The 17,664-nt window shown below is 41.9% G+C and overlaps 1 protein-coding gene across 2 annotated transcripts; it reads left to right on the top strand.

Moving 5' to 3' along the window:
* Nucleotides 1-715: 715 nt before the first annotated feature.
* CCDC122 (coiled-coil domain containing 122) lies at nucleotides 716-11,572 on the top strand. Of its 2 annotated transcripts, none has more exons than XM_068128608.2 (4): nucleotides 716-1,169; nucleotides 4,243-4,447; nucleotides 9,006-9,095; nucleotides 10,815-11,234. In XM_068128608.2, exons 1-4 carry the CDS (start codon nucleotides 829-831, stop codon nucleotides 10,956-10,958), a joined length of 780 nt encoding a protein of 259 aa, XP_067984709.1. In that variant the 5' UTR covers nucleotides 716-828; the 3' UTR covers nucleotides 10,959-11,234. The 2 variants fall into 2 exon arrangements, with proteins under 2 accessions (XP_067984709.1, XP_067984708.1); XM_068128607.2 differs by having other exon boundaries at nucleotides 719-1,169; nucleotides 8,979-9,095; nucleotides 10,815-11,572.
* Nucleotides 11,573-17,664: the final 6,092 nt, after the last annotated feature.

Raw genomic sequence — 17,664 nt, 5'->3', positions numbered from 1 at the left:
ATCTGAAAAAATTGTTTTTTTTTGGTCGTCTCTTAATTTTGCCAATGTGGAATCTTAAAGACCACTTGGCCTTATAAGATGTTCTTGTATCATAACAGTGTACCTGCACTGAAGTTGTGCACCTGATATTTGATTAGTGTCCTTGACATTTTTCTGACTGACCTAATTAACAAGAAACACCTTTTTGATCATAAGTTGAATTATTTTCCTCCGATTTTCATGATTTTGAGTTTTATGGATAGATTATAGATGGTGACACATTTTCTTCATTTACACTCCCTAAACGTTGCAGGTCATGTTCCTATGGTGATCCGGAAATATGGCCATCATTGGATCGTAGGTGCCAGGGGAGGCTTACGCTTTGCGATCAGTTTGTGATCGCTGATATGTAATTGTTCAGTTGCAATAATATGTCAGATCCTAATCTACGATATAAGAGAGCTGATGGTCTGTGTGTGTGTCTGTCTGTGTGTCGCCATTTTTCTCAGAGAAGGCTGAATGGATCTTTGTCAAACTTTCAGAGGTTCATCAGTGAGTGCCTGAGTGTTTTCGGTAAAAAAATATATATATTCTGAAATAAAAAAGTTAGTTTTTTGGGATTAAAAAAAAAAAAATCGCTCAATAGTGACTAAGCCTTTTTTAAAATTAATGACAGTTATATACAAGTACACATTCGCATCAATAAATACAAAACAATCACCAGACATTTGAACACAAATAAATCGAACAATTCCGGAAGTGTACGAAGTTGGTAGTAAGGCTCCTTCTTCTTCCTGATCGGCATCACACTTAACTCAGAAACGTGATGAACGGCACATTCACCAGCATATGTTCAACAAAAAGGTGATGAACCCCCTTCCACTCCCCCCAATCCCTTCCTCACCCCTCCCTCTCCCACTTCCGGGTACTCCTGCTAGTGTTAAATATTCTATTCTGATAAGTGACAGGATGTATGTTTTTTTGCAGGAAATGCTGTGTGAAGTGCAAGCAAGATGCAAGGGACTCCAGCAGGTGGTGGTCTGTATGGAGAGGCGACTGTGGCCTGTGCAAAGGCAAAATGCAGAGGCAAAACTGAGCTTCATGCAAGCTGAGAGAAGGGTCGATGTTTTATTGTCTTCACTTTGTGAGGTCCAGCAAGACGTAGCTGCAACTCAGGACAAACGTGAAGAGTGAGATAATATTTTATCCAAACACACACGCACGCATGCACACTCTATCTAGATCTATTTACACACTACTGCTGTTTATTTGATAACTGAAAAAACATTGCTTTCATTTTTTTATATTGCCTTTCATAATATACACCAATATGAATATGCACCAATATGTTCACCAGCCTGGTGTTGGCCTAGTGGTTAGGGTGAGGCTTGGGATCCTAGATCCTGGGTTTGAATTCCGGTCGATCACTGAATTAACACCAGGGGGGTTGACTCAGCCTGTCATCCTTCCGAGGTCGGCAAATTGAGTACCAGTTCACTGGTAATTCCCTGTGTGTCGCAGGGTGACCAACAGGGTTGGCGGCAGGAAGGGCATCCGGCCATAAAGCATTGCTTCAAAAAGGGGCGGGGAAAAATGGCCTCTAAAGGTGGTTCATATAGCTGTTCACCCCCACAAGGCTCGAGGAATTTATTGTGCATATCAAAGATCTCATGGCAATTTTTTTTATAATAGTAAGCCGTGGTGTGCTGGATAAATTCCAAATTCCTCCCTGGACAACGGCACTTTGTGATGGCATGGTAAATTATTAGCTTCAGAATCCCCATGATCTCTTCTCAATCTGAAGAAGCTCTGCACGAAGGTATTAATGCATTGGTAATGCTCACATGACTGGTCAGCTGGCACTTGTTTTTTTTTCTTTCATGATGATGAACTCACAGGGGAAATGCGGGTGGGGGGCGGGAGGGGGTGTGGGGGATGGGGTGAAGTGAAATAAATGAATAGCCAAAATGATATAGCAAAGAAAATAAATGTATGAGGTTCGTCAGCAACATGAAAGACCAATATCTGAATACACTTGTATCAATCCATAACTTTGTTCTAGCACATCACAATGTTTCCCTATACTCAGATTCGTCTTCTTGCATATGGCCAATATGGGGTTTGCTAAAGTTTAATCTCCAGGTTCTGCAACCATGTGGCTGCCTCAGGGGTGAGTTGGTGGAGGGTTAAAAGTCCTTCCGATAGCTGGCGCAAGGGACAGTGCGACATGATGTGCTCCATCGTCTGGACTCCTCCACAGTCACAGAGCGCATCCGGCCTCATCCTCCATCGATGGAGGATGCTATTGCAACAGCCCTGTCCAGTGTGGAGCCTGTTGAGGGCTGTCCATTGCCTACGTGGTAGTGTGAAACCAGGTAGAGCAGTGGTTGGTTCATGTACAATATCTTTATTAGGAGTTGTGGCAGCCTCCCTGCTGGCCCTCCGCAAGTCGACTTAACTTTGATGGGCACCGGTAAGGAGCTCGGCGCAGTTCCATGGTGGTTTTCGGGACTTGATGCGACAGCGCGGATGTTCAATGAGAAGACGCTGGGCTGGAAATTCGGTACCCAAAATGCTGCTGAAGTATCGGAAAGACAGCACATCCCTTTACGGATGGCTGGTGGAGCAATGTTGCAAAGAATAAGAACTCACTCAATAGTCTTTGTTGACTTGAGGGTTCCAGACGCTGTTTTCATTGTGGCATTTAACTGAACGTTGATAGCCTTTGTATGGGTACTCGCCGACCAGACTAGTGCACAATACTCTGCCGTCGAGTATATGAAGGCAAGAGTTGCTGTGCGTAAGGTGTTAGCTCGTGCTGGCACTCCACGATGTTCCGGCCAGTTTGCAGACAAGGTTTACCTGTGCCCTGACATTCTTTTGCATATTCGGAGGTGCTCTTGTAGATCAGGGTCCTGTCAAATGTAGCCCCAAAGTATTTTGGATAGCCAACATTTTCAACTTTCATACTGCAGCATGTCACATTTACCTCTGCATCTGCTGTGCGATTATCAAGATGGTGGGTGAAAACGGAAGTTTTGTTGGCGTTTGGACAGAGCTTCCATTTGTGCAAGTACTCTTCCAGTATGCCCAGATCTCGGGTGAGTTGTTTCTCGACAAATTTTAGGTCGGGGCTTTGCGCTACGAGTGCAATATCTCAGCATAGGCGAGTTTGAAGGAGGTCGTTATTGGCAGGTTGCTGACATCGAGGTTAAAGAGGGTGGGAGCTAAAACAGATCCTTCAGGGTGGCCATCATTTAGTGTTCAAACATGGCTGGTTTTTCCGTTGAGGATAGCGCAGATCTTTTGGTCACCAAGGAATACCGACATTAGTCTGTCTCTGACAACGGAAGATTTTTGAGACTTTGAGAAGGAGCCCTCAGGCCAGACTGTCATAGGCCGACGACAGATCCACCAAGGCAGTTGCCATCTTTTGTTTTCTCTGGAAGCCAGCCTTAATGATGGCGGAGAGGGCAAGAACCTGATAACAGGTACAGTGGCCAGGACTCAAGCCCTCCTGCTCATCAGGTAGGAAGGTCTCTAGAGTGGGGGTTAAACGGGATAGTAGGGCCCTCTCTATCACCTTTTTCTTCACTATTAGCAGGGCTATATGGTGGTAATTGCAGGGCAAGTCTGCTGCTTTACCAGTTTTTAGGATGGCAATAACATTAGCTTTCTTCCAGGCTGCAGGAATTTGCACTTTTTCATGAACGGCAATAAAAAGGGCCACCAACCAGGGATGCCAAACATAGATTCAGATGAAAACAGGAAACCCTTTCAGCAACATATTGGATTCTGCACATGAGGGGAGCATCAGGGATTAAAGTGTGGGTCAACAGGGTCATAGCATGGTGAGAAATGTAATTTGAGGCATTAACATACTGACTGTAATATACCTACAATCAACACTAATCCTATAACCAGGTCATAATATTACTCTGTGCAACGCAATGTTGGCCTCCTTGCCTTTAACATTTTGTTCCACAATAAACCTCTGCCTCTTCATCAGGAGAATATCAAATCAAGTTCTACATTATGAAGGACATTTCTACTTTGTGCTAGCCTTGCGGGCTATTTTAAAGTGTGTAATCTTTATTCACTCTGTGGCAACCTTATAATTCAGGACACAAACCTTGCACAACAATGACCTTCCATGCAAACTAGATTCAAAGGTCAAGTGCAGCTGTAACCCTCAATGCGAATACATGTATTAGAGCATCTTGTCTGTGATCCGAACAAATGCGTTCCCTGCCATACTTATAGGTTTGAGCAGAAACGTGAAATCTGCCAGAGAAAAATGGCTGCAGTTCGAGAAGCGACATCCCAGCATGAAGCAAATGATGAAATATCTCAGCAGCTCGCAGCTCTCAAACAGAAGGCTTGGGAGCTGTGTGGTGAGAAGGCCGAGTTTCTGGATGCCTGGCCGAGTGGAGAGGAACCTCGTCCAGACCAACTTACGAGGATGCAGGTATTGGCAAAGGCAATTTTCCTGATGGGGCTTCTCCCTTTTTGACAATCTTTTTGTTCAGTGGTAAAATACACTGTTCATCTGATGTTTCTGCATCATTATGAACAGAGGTAGTAAGGTTAAAGTCAATGTACCAAAATATTTTGACAACGTTGAAATGTGTTTCGTCACTGCCATCAGTATGCAGTCGTGGCCAAAAATATTGGCACTCTTGCACTTTTTTCAAATAACTCACAATTTTCTCAAAGAATAAGTTGAAATTGACAAAAGTATTTGGTCTCCACAATTCTTTATTTCACTGTTAATATTACAGAACCTTTGTTTTTGATTCAGAACTCAATATATCCTTTTAAATCAGAAAATAAATAGAAATGGCATTGACAAAATCATTGCCACACTAGACTTAATATTTGGTGGCACAGTCTTTGGACAAAACAACTGCAGTCAAGCGCTTCCTATAGCCATGAATGAGCTTCCTACACCTCTCTACTGGCAGTTTGGCACCACTCTTCTTGCGCAAACTGCTCCAGTTCTCCCAGATTTGAAGGGTGCCTTCTCCCAACTGCTGTTTTCAGATCTCCCCACGGGTGTTCAATGGGATTTAGATCTGGACTCATTGTTGGCCACTTCACAACAGTCCACTGTTTTGTCTTGAACCATTCCTGGGTGCTTTTTGAAGTGTGTTTGGGGTCATTGTCCTGCTGCAAGACCCATGATCTTTGACAGAGACCCAGCTTTCGGACAATGGGTTGAACATTGCGCTCCAAAATGCCTTTGTAATCTCCTGATTTCATGATGCCATGCACACATTCAAGGCACCCAGTGCCAGAGGCAGCACAGCAACCCCAAAACATCACTGAATGTCCTCCATGCTTGACTGTAGGAAAGGTGTTCTTTTCTTTGAAGGCTTTTGGCTTGTTCAGTTGTGTTTTGACAAACTGCAGTCAGGCTTTCTTATGTCTCTCTCAGCAGTGGGGTCCTCCTGGGTCTCCTACCATAGAACCGCCTTTCATTGAGTTGGCGACGGATGGTGCGAGTTGAAACTGTCGTACCTTGTGTCTGAAGGTCAGCTTGAATCTGTTTGATTCAAGTTGCTTTCTCCACCATTCAAACATTACTTCGCCGAACAAGCCTCAAACTTCCTGATAACATTGCGTACGGTGGACACATGAACATCAAGATCTCTGGAGATGGACTTTTAGCCTTGAGATTGTCCATGCTTGGCTACAATCTTGTGTCTGCCCTCCTCAGACAATTCTCTGGTTTTCTTTCTTTTCTCCATTCTCATTGCGGTACACACAGTGACACAAAACAGCAGAATGACTCCTTTTCTCTATTCAAACTGGTTGAATGAGTGATTTTTATATTGCAGGCACCTGCAACTCACCACAGGTGAGTTCAAATCCAATGTAAAGGAAAATCACCTGCTTGAAATCTAATTATTTATAACAACTTCTAAAAGGTGCCAATAATATTGTCCGGGCCATTTTAGGATCTTTTCGGGGAATAAGCTAAGGTTTATTAATTTTTCAACTTTTTTTGTTTTGTTCCACTGCAAAACAAAGAAATACATATGTGGGTACCAAAACATTTTTGAATTTCAACAATTTTCTGGAAGAACTGGTGCATTATTTGACAAAAGTGCAAGGGTGCCAATATTTTTGGCCACGACTGTATGCTGTACTTCTGGAGAGTTGCATTATCTTTTTGTTCATGCATAATATTGTTTTCATGGGGCATTATTTGCCACATACAGAGGTGGAGTTGGGCTGTGTATGCAATAAGAAAATTGATTTTTGAGTAAAAGGAGATGAGGCAGGGTGATAGGAGTTAAGGGTTGAATTTGGTTGGAGTTGTTGGAGGGATATAGTAAGGGAGGGAGGAGGGTGGGGTCAAATATTATATTATATTGTATTATATTTATTATAATATACTCGTATAATGTTAGGTTTATGGGGGGGTAGGTTAAAGGATCCCACAGGAAAGGTAGGATTGTATAATTGTAGCATGGACGGGTCGGAGAAATCTTGATGTACTGAAGTTGGGAAACTGTAGCTTAAGATTGTTAATATGTTTTTCAAACGGGGGGGGTGAAGGCATGCTAATTAGTGTAGGGATGAAGGCTGATTTTCCCTCTGTAATTTTCCCTTTACGTTTTCGCTGACGAGGCCGGCCATGAAAAACCTTTAAACGACAACAACCGCCAACTGCAAGAAAGCAGGTTCCGAGACTAAGCCTGCCCAAATGACCTAATAAGGAAAAAGGCCACGCCCTTGGAGTGGTGTGATGGGGAGGTGGAGACAGTGCCGGCAGGCCACCCCTCCCGAGTGGCGCGGCCGGATGACGTGGGCGATGGGTTTGTTGAGTGAGAGCGTGAGCAGCAGCAAGAGGCTTCGCAATTGCATCTCGCTGGGGAAGAAGAAGCGCTTGATTCTTGCTGGACAAGAAGCTTGGATTTTTCGGTGGTCCTGACGAGAGCGATTTCTGGTGGTGACAAAGAGGAGGCTTTTGCTGCAGGACGTGTTTGTTTATCACGCAAAAGAACGGGATCTTTGAGTGTTGGACAGCCGGAGAGAAAAGAGGCTGTCTTGTCTGCTACCATATGCTTTTGTAGTGCCTTTGACGCGTGGCAATCGACGTCGCCATTTTGGAGTGCTTCCCGCGTGAGTGGCAACACCAGCTTCAACAGTGGCTACACCGCCAAGCTCCTAAACGAACTCATGGGACCAGCTAAGTGCTGAAAAGGGATTTCATTCTTTTTTTACTTTCCCCTATGTGTTCGTATTCGTGACTGTGTGGAAGATCTCAAAAGTAGGATTTTAAATTAGTTTTTACCATAACTTTATTTCGTCTTTGTTTCTTTTTATTAAATCATGATTGTTTAATTGTCCTTGTCTTTACTTTTTTGTGGTTTCGGAATAAACCCGTGTGTTCCGTCAGGTAAACGTCTCGCATCCCGTCATTCTGGCGCGTGTAAAAATACCGCCATTTTCGGCCGCTTGCCTCTGCAGTAAAAACTGTCTCGGCTATTCGTCATCCAGCGGTCTTAATCGCTGGTGACGCGACAATTATATATATATATATATATATATATATATATATATATATACACATATATACATGTATACATACACACATAAATATGTATATATATATATTATATATCAGTGTATTCAGACCCCTTCACATTTTGTTATGTTGCAGCCTTATGCTGAAATCGTTTAAATTCATTTTTTCCCTCATCAATCTACACTCAATACCCCAATACCCCATAATGACAAAGACAAAACAGGATTTTAGAAAGTTTTACAAATTTATTAAAAAGAAAAAACTGAAATGGGCTTTATGGCAGAGTGGCCAGACGGAAGCCAAACAGTTCAATCTTGGTTTCATCAGACCACAGAATCTTGTTTCACACAGTCTGAGAGTCCTTTAGGTGCTTTTTTGCAAACTCCAAGGAGGCTTTCACGTGTCTTTCACTGAGGAGAGGCTTCCGTCAGGCCACTCTGCCATAAAGCCCAGATCGGTGGAGTGTTGCAGTGATGGTTGTCCTTCTGGAAGTTTCTCCCATCTCCACACACGATCTCTGGAGCTCAGCCAGAGTGACCATTGGGTTATTGGTCACCTCTATTACCAAGGCCCTTCTCCCCCGATTGCTCAGTTTGGCCGGGCGGCCAGCTCTAGGAAGAGTCATGGTTGTTCCAAACTTCTTCCATTTAAGAATTATGGAGGCCACTGTGCTCTTAGGAACCTTCAATGCAGCAGAGATTTTTTTGTAGGCTTCCCCAGATCTGTGCCTCGACACAATCCTGTCTCTGAGCTCTGCAGGCAGTTCCTTCGACCTCATGGCTTGGTTTTTGCTCCGATATGCATTGTCAGCTGGGAGACCTTAATTAGACAGGTGTGCGCCTTTCCAAATCACGTCCAATCAATTGAATTTACCACAGGTGGACTCTAATCAAGGTGTAGAAACATCTCGAAGATGATCAAGAGAAATGGGAGGTACCTGAGCTAAATTTCAGGTGTCATAGCAAAGGGTATGAATACTTATGTACCGGTAAATGTGATATTTCAGTTTTTTATTTTTAATAAATTTTTTAACTTTCTAAAATCCTGTTTTCTCTTTGTCATTATGGGGTATTGAGTGTAGATTGATGAGGGAAAAAATGAATTTAAACGATTTCAGCATAAGGCTGCAACTTAACAAAATGTGAAAAAAGTGAAGGGGTCTGAATACTTTCTGAATGCACTGTACAATCTTCGATGATGTTTTTAATTACAATCTTTTTTTATTAACATGAAATTAAATTATTTTCTCTCCATGAACAAATCAAGATTAACATTTGGACATAAAGCTATTTGGTTCTTAAATGTCTGATTATAATGTTTATAATTAATTAACTGCACATACCCGTTATCTAACCATCACTATTTAGTGTTTCTTAAAAATTGAGTTCGATATGATTCTTTAGGTTAAAAATTGATAAAGATCATTTACTACGGATACTTTTTGATGAATGTTACCTGGTAGAATAACACCGCTGCTTTGAAAGCACAGTTGGAGCAGTTGCAGAATGAGAAAATTGCCAAATTGATGGCTATGAGCGAGGCAAGAAAACAGCAAGAACATATCAAGAAGGACATTGTGGTATGTTGTATAAGTAATCACTGGTAAGGAAGGAAAGGCAATTTGTTAATATGACTGAAAGTTTACGTTATATTTTTACTTGTTATGAGGATTTCTAAAAAAAAGTGAAGCAAATAGATCTTTAACAGTATAGAATACACAACCATAACTATTTGTATGATGGAATTTTAAGATGAAAAACAAAAGTGTAGGATCACAATGTTGATGGAAGGTGGTTATGTCAACAAAAAGGTAGAAGAGTTTGTAGTAGGTTAAATATCTGCCTCCAGAGACACTGCATTTTCAATAAGTTTGGGACACAATTATTTTTTGGGCACCAAGCATCAGCATTGAGCCCCTTCCTCTTCCTGATTATCATGGATGTTGTAACTGAGCAAGTGAGACAAATGGTCAATGGTGTTTGCAGATAACATTGAGCTGTGTGTTGGGGATGATGATAATATGACTGAGTATCTTGAGAAATGGAGCAAAGCGCTGGACGATATGGGTATGAAAATCATTACACCAAAGACTCGATGGATTGTCAGATTGAGCCGAGGGAATAGCATCATGTTGGAAGTGTAACGATTATGGTTGAAGACCTGTAGAAAGTGAGTAGCTTCAAGTATCCGGCGTCAGTGGTGACAAAATATGGAAATGGAAATTAAGCAACGGATTAGTTCTGGCTGGAACAATTGGAGGAAGTGGAGTGTTGTGTCATAGGAATAATTTACAAGACAAGTTGTGAGACCAGCTTTGTTATATATTGTGGAAACTTTGGCAGCATCAAAAAAAGAGGCACAGAAACTGGATATAAATGAGATGCAGTTGCTGATGGATGTATATGTGTGGAGTGGCCAGAAAGGGACAATATTACTATTAGGAACCAGTATATGAGGGGTGTCAGTGAGGATTGTGAAAGCAAGAAAGTAGCAGAAAAGAGATTGAATTGGTTTGGTCATGTGATGAGGAGAGAGAAACAGTATGTGATGATGGAGATGGGATTGTCAGGAAGAAGAGGAGGGCTGAAAACCAGATGCAAGGATGTGGTGGCGAGAGATTTAGAAGAATGGGCGATTGACAGGAGATGGAGAAAGGTGATCAGGCATCATTGTAGCGACCCCATGTAAAGATGGGAAAATCCAAAAGAAAAAGATGAAGATGAAGACTAAGAAGTTGAAAAGATTGGGACACAATCCTTACAACCTTTGTGGAGCGTATTCCTCCCACAATGCAAAGCAGCATGTGCTTTTAAAAAAGTGTGATTATGACATTTTAGATGCTGCACTACCAAGCTTCTTTGATGAAATACTATGGTAAGGGCCTATTCTGTAAACCATCATGACATTCCACCTTGTAAAACTGCTATGTTTTGTGATTGAGCACAACAACAATTTGAAAATGCAGTCGTCAGTTCAGAGCCCTAAATAAAACCCAAATTAGCTATTTTTGGATGTCTTGAAATGCTTCCTCAGAGCCAATCAACAAAGCATCACTGAACTTGCATTTCCTTTGAAGGAAGGAATATTGCACATGTTACACCTGTATTCTGCTAAAATTTGGTGCGATTTATTGGTGACAGTGACAACATATCAGAAGTCCAAAAAATGGATGAATTCATAATTGCATATTCATGAACTGCAGTCCCAATACTTTGGGTGATGTAGTGCAGCTCTTTTGATTTAAAAGTGTGAGCTAATTGGGTGGATTGTATGAACATGATCGACTGATTGTATCCAGGTGGAGCACAAGCGCTGTGAAGCGGTGCTTCGGAGGCTGCGGAGGCAAGTGGCCGAAGCTCGTTCAAATTCAAAGCTGCAATATATCGGCCAAGAGGGGGCGCAAGCGGTGCAGTCTACAAACCTCTCGGCAGTCGATCAGTGAACGTTCTGATTTCCACATTTTGTGTGTGAGAATTGCTGTGTGATATTGAATGAATAATTCCTTATAATTCTAACCTTACGGCCAGAATTCATGTTGGTGACGACCGGATTGGGTAGAATTGAGCCTGCAATGCTCAACATCTGAATACCATCGGGGAACATATTTATTCCACAAGCTAATTGCATGAATGTAAGAAAATTTTCATTTAAAATACATCTTGCTTACATATAACCTTATTTAGTTTGCCAAATGTTATTAAAACTGTTTCTAAACCTGAAAATGTGCAATTTCCTTTCCTTATTAATTTACCGGCAAATATAGTCGTGTTTATTTTGTACGCGTTATTGTGTACGTCTGCGTATCATTTGTTCTCGTGCAGTCTCTTTTTGGATGTTCTGAAATGCCAATGGGCGAGAGAACCTGGACATTGCATTGGTGGCATCGCAAGGCCATGTGAATGTGACTCCAACAGTAGGACATGAATACATGTAACTAAATCACTGCCTAGGCAGAAGAGAAGTAGAGATAGACATCTGAGAAGTATTGTTTCATTCGATTTGGACAGAGCTATTCATTTAATTGTTTGTCACTTATTAAAAATATGCGGAAGCTTATCATTGTACGAGATCTATTTGGGGGCATTTATTTTTTTATGTACGCATGCGAGAGATGTGCCTCTTCTGTTAGCTCGTATTTTCTGCCAAAGTTACTGTGGTGAGGCATTTGCATTCAAGTAGCTTGCTTCCTCCTGACATGACTCGGCTAACATGACTGAGGGCAAGTTTAGGTAACTCCATAAGTTTCCGCACAATTGTGTGTCCATTCTTAAGCAAGTTAAAAAATGCAAGTGTGTCCCATGGCTGAACTCTCCAACAACTCTCCTTCCTCAAAATCCTGGCAACACTTTATCAAGTCCTACTCTAGTGTATTGTATGATCGTCTTCCATCCCCGACCTCACCTCAGAGCCTCACCACAAACTCTGCTTGAAAGAAGGTAGAATGTCTCAATTCGGTTTTTGCTGCCAAATCTCATGCACCGAATGAACCCAATTCTGTCTCTACCTTACCCACTCATACCAACTGCCAACTGAACTTTGTATTTTACATCTGAAAAGGGATAGGAAGTGCTGTTCGATCTTGACCATGCATCAGTGACAGATCTAGATGGCATCATGTGTGGTATCGATTGGTAGGGGATGAGGAGGACATGACCCCTTCTCCCACACATTTTTGTCGGGGGCAGGGACAGCATGTTGAATGTCTCACCTCCATCACCCCCACCTTTTTACTCATTTACATCACATTATGTACTTTCATTTAATTTGTGATATCATTTTTGAGTCGAGTAAATATGAATAAATCCAATGAGCTCATCTAGCAGACAAATCTGCTGGACAAATTTTTCGTAAGACGTAGTGGGGAAGACTCATAATCACGACTTACTTTGTTTATTTCAGGAAATGTATATGGGGAAGTTTGTTTCCCCACTGCAATGGCTGCTGTCAAGTTTCAGTGAAGAAACACTAGTTTTTGGAGAGACTGTACCCATAGAAACACCAAGTGGTGCTTGTGGTGTGGAGGCCTCCCTTGGAATTCCCACAAAAGCCTTATAAATCTCAAGTTGTCAGTTTCATCCTCATACAAACACTTCAAACCAAAAACTAAAATTACATTAAAGAATATTTCTGACTTTCCTTGGCTGCATTTCGATCCAAGTCTCAGCTGGGTTGTCTGCTACATAATGTGCCATTGTGACAATTGACCAAGTTGACCTGAAATGCACAGAATGCATTTTTGTCGAAGGGATTTAGGAACTGAAAAAAGGTCAAGTTCAGAAGCTACAAAAAGTCAATGATGCACAAGATTGCATCAGAGAATGTTAAGTTTCAGAGCAATCAACATGATGTAAATGTGCAGTTTCACTGAAAACTTATTAAAGAACAACATTCAGCATGGTTTGCACTTCTGAAGTTTATGGCATCACAGCCTCTAAATGGCCTCTAAATGTGGTTATATTATTTATACAGCAGTTTTTTTTGGTCTTGATATTTGTGGAAAGTCTCAGATGGTAACTTCAAGAAGCTGCTGCAGTTTCAGGCCAAAGAACAATACACTGCCAACTCTGCAGAGGAATTCTTCAGGGTTGATTTCTTCAAGGTCAATGACGATGTGTTCTCAGACTATAAAGAACGCTCGACTTCCACCAACTTTGTCGAATACAGGGACAATAACTTAATGCTGGATCACCTGAACCAGGCATCATTCGGAAGTATCCAGAACTGACCGGGTCCCTGGAGCAGAAACTGATTTTTCCACAATCAATTCAATGGGTCTCCTGTGGAAGAATACAAGCACATTTTCATGGATGTGGTTCCTGAAGTCTGCATGTTTCCACATGTGAAAGGCTTCTTCGTCTTTTACTTTTCTATCCAGAAAGTTTGTGATGCCAATTGAACATTTAATCTTCTATGATGCATGAAATTGTCGCTATGGAGCACAGATCTAAACCATCTGATAGTCAGTCTGCCATGTGCATCGGGACCATTTGGCATTACTCATTCCTCAGGCCATTGCTGATAGGTTGCAGGCCTCAGGTCATTGATAAACAGATTAGTAGATGTTTGCTGGCATGTTTTTGGCATGTTCTAAGGTAGGTTATGTGTATGTTTAATTGGGACAACATTTTATTTTTGGTACTCACGGTATCTGTGTATCAATAATTCAAATATTATGGACACATTGTCATCCATTCACCAATTTGAATTTTGATATCAAACTTCAGATGGGGGGGTCTATTACACGGTTAAATCACAAGAATTAAAATGACACAAACATCACAATGGCATGCACACTTAGAAATAATTTCCCCAGAAAACGTGTGAAAAGTGGCCACAAAATGCTCAGAATGTACGACAGAGCGTGCAGAATCCTAAAATTTAAGGCCCGGAGACCATACCATATTTGTCCTGGCCCTGCACCTAAGGCCCCAAAAACACATGGATGAGCTATACTTGATAATATCCTTAAGGAATAGAAAGAAGACAAACGTTGATTGACAATAGAACTGGCAGAAGGCTCAGGTGTCATGGTCCATCCTTCAACAGTATGAAGGTCACTTTTGAAACCAGGACATAATAGGATGTGTTAGAGTAATAAAATCTCGTATGAAAAGGGAACAATAATAAAAGGCTAAAATATGCACAAGAACACAACAATTGGACCATTGAATAATGAATGATACAAGGTGCTTTTGACAGATGAGTCCAAGTTTCTTATTTGGATCTAATCGAAGACAGTATGTGAGATGATGAAAAACTCAAACGTCTAAGGAGCCTTGCTTGCTTGGAGCTAATAATTGAGCATGGAGGAAGGTTTGATTCAAGTTTCGGGGTGAATATCCTCAAGTGGTGGTTGAAAATTGATGGTATGTTGACTGCAGTATGGCACAAACACATTTTGTTGTGTGTTTTGTACAAACATGGTACAAACACTTCAAAAACACTACCGACTTGTAAGTACAGCTTTTTCAATTAGAAACTTTTACTGACCATTTAACAAGAGTTTATAGTAAAATTATTTGAATGTGTCCCAATAATAATTTCAATGGTTTTGAAGGTGGAGAGAGCACATAATCACTGTTAGTTTATGCCATGGTATATTGTGTATAAACTTGGTTATTAGTCCCCTACCGGTGTACACCAGAGAGGACTATAGGTTTGCACGCCGTCCCTCCGTCTGTCCGTCAGTCTGACAGTCCGTCACGCAAAGAACAGTTTTCCGGACTTTTTTTCTAAACGCTTAATGCTGATGATTTCAAACTTGGTACATGGTTTCCTTATGATAAGTTACAGGTCAAGTTCGAACTTCACGACGTTTCGATCATTTTTGACAAAGTTATGGCACTTTGAACTTTGGGAATTCTGATAATTCTGATGATCCTTAACTCAGTGCCATTTTAAGTTTTAAATTCCTTTAAAAAAGATTTTCTCTGCAATAATAGGACCGATTGAGATAAAATTTTCACCGTAGGGGGGAATCGGTCTGTAGAATATTTTAATGGTAATTATGACGTCACAGGTCACGTGGTTCGGCCGCCATATTGTTTTTCGTGAAAACACGAAAACCCCTTTTTCTCTGCAACGGCTGAACAGGTCGAGGCCAAACTTTGCAGGCAGAATCGCATACCCATGACGAACAAAAAAGTCAGCGAGCATGACGTCATGCGTCACATGGTTTCAGAGTTATGACGTTTTTAAGCATGAACCTTTAAAACCAAGCTCCTCCCTCATTTTTGATCCAATCGAGGGGAAACTTCACAGATCTGTTCAGCATGTCAGTCTACTAAAATGTCCTTTTGGAATTTGCGATAGGTCACGTGGTTTGGCAGATATCGTTAATTAAACGAAAATATTTTTTAAAAATGGATATCTCTTGAATCGCTGGTACCTCAGACAGTGAGTTGGTAATTATATAATTCACACCATGCGATACGTGCTCCACGGAGCGACCTTGCGGACTTATCAATGAGGCGAGGCGTGACACACATGTGTCTCAGCATACCTCAGATCAAGTTTGAAAACCAGCATCAACCGTGCATAAATTTGCATATTCGATCATTTTTGACAAAGTTATGGCACTGAACTTTGGTAGGGGACATGTATTGCAGTGCAATACTCAGAATGCTTGTTTGAACAAGGTTTTCTTTTTCATAGAAATGAATTTGCATTGAACACAAAGTTTTAGTTTCCTTATGCATCAGAGTAGAAAAATGCAAAATTTCTAGGACTTTTGCACAGAAGTGTAACATGTATTCAAGTGGGCAATGGTCAGCCTTTGGGTATTTGACAGTGATGCCAAGAATTTGCAGATCAGGTTTGCTGCATGTGTAATCAGTTCTCTGGTCATCCCGAACACAAAGCTCTTTGCTTTCCCACCACTCAAGGCACCCAGAACAATGCCCCGTTCACCCCCAGTCTCACTCGCATTGCATTTGGAAAGCAGAATTTTGATCGGTCTCGAGCTGTCCTTTGGGGGTCAAAGGGAGTAATCAACTTTTGGGGATTTGCAGGCAAACATAGGCATCACCCTCCCTTTCCTTTCTCACCATTGGTCTGCACAGATTCTCATAATGGTAGATATACATGTAAAGTGAACTGGCAATGGTCCATCAGAGAATGATTGGTCAACAACCTTTACCGTATGTCTGCCTGACAAGGCCCCGATCACAAACAGTTTTGGCCCTGGCTTTGAAGCCAAATCAGAGGTAGACACATGCATTCTTGCACTCACCTCATCCAACAAAAATAACCTTTTTTTTCTTGTCCACCCCCACAGCAAGACCTTCCTGCTCCACCAATCAGCACAGATTAAGGACGTAAGCAGCGTATGTCATGCGATTGCTTTTATATATACTAGGACGTGCCCGTACGTGGGTGCCCGTACGTGCGTGCAAAAAAGCATGCGTGCAAACAACAACAAAAAAAAACTTTGAAACCACGTGGCAGTAACGACCACAGAACCCCCCCCCCCTCTATTTACATGAAATGGTTTGGTCCATTCGCAACGACCACAGAACCCCCCCCCCCCCCCCTCTATTTACATGAAATGGTTTGGTCCAAAGCGAACGGCTTGCGGAGTTTGGTAAAGAAATCGCCATAGCTCGGTAACTACTTCTCCGATTAATATGAAACCTTGAAAAGGCACATCCTCGGGTCCCCAGCAATATACCTGGCAAGTTTCAAGTATATCGGACCGGTAGTTGTCGAGAAACAGCGGTCACAGACAACACACACACACACACACACACACACACACACACACACACACACACACACACACACACAGATTACTGGAATTATAGATAGATATATATATATATTTTTGTATACAACATCGAGGCTCGTGAAAGAGCTAACATTAATCACACAAAAAGTCAAACCAACACACAAAACACAAAATAAGGGGAGCGGTAGACAAGATGGGGAGAGAGGGGAAAGGACACAATTACAACATTTGAGAGCAAGGACATCGAGAGAACTGTGGGAGGGAGAGGGCTTGGGGTAGGTGGGAGAGGTATAAAACATATGAACACTGCAAGGACTTCCAGGAAAGAAGTTGGAATTTCAAAAAAGTGTATCTGGGGTGAAAATTAGCGGGGGCAGAAAAGATCAAGGTTTTGGATGGGGGAAGATAAGAGATGGTGGTGAACAGCTGTTTTAAAGACCTGGAGGGAGGGGTGGGATTGAAGGGAGTGGGGGAGTTTGTTCCAGAGGCGGGAGAAAAGGGGAATGAAAGAGTGAAGGTGAGCAGAGAGCCTAGAATTTGGCAGTTTAACCATAAGAGGGTTGCAGGCAGATCTTGTGCGACCTGTAGGAATATTTGGGGGACAGAGCACAGACAGAGCTGGAGGAACAAGGCCGGAGAGGAGTCGGTAGAAGACAGAAAGACCACCAACCTGCCTGCGGTGAGTTAGTGAAAGTCCCTCGGAGTTAGCTTCATCGCAGGAGATTCCAATGATTCTGAAAGCTTTGGTTTCAACAGCGTGAAGCCGAGCTAGGTGTGAGGCAGGAGCACCGGCCCAGAGGGGGAACATTGCATTGTAATAACCTGTGTTGCAGTATATGAAAGAAAATTAAAGTGGATAAAATTGGTCATTACACCTCTTTCTGCTCTCTTTAACCTCTCCTTTACATAACTAGCATCACTT

Source organism: Myxine glutinosa, chromosome 9 (genome assembly GCF_964187855.1).
Source record: "Myxine glutinosa chromosome 9, kmMyxGlut1.1, whole genome shotgun sequence".
NCBI classification, from domain to species: domain Eukaryota; kingdom Metazoa; phylum Chordata; class Myxini; order Myxiniformes; family Myxinidae; genus Myxine; species Myxine glutinosa.
Note: the sequence above shows the minus strand (reverse complement) of the source record. Positions and strands in the feature narration are given on the sequence as shown.

Bases quoted from the DNA above. Each gene is read 5' to 3' on its own strand.
- CCDC122 (XM_068128607.2), top strand. From the start codon at position 829: ATGTTCAACAAAAAGGTGATGAACCCCCTTCCACTCCCCCCAATCCCT. The intron at 4,448-8,978 runs GTATTGGCAAAG...GTTACCTGGTAG, and splicing joins ACCAACTTACGAGGATGCAG to AATAACACCGCTGCTTTGAA. The intron at 9,096-10,814 runs GTATGTTGTATA...GATTGTATCCAG, and splicing joins ATATCAAGAAGGACATTGTG to GTGGAGCACAAGCGCTGTGA.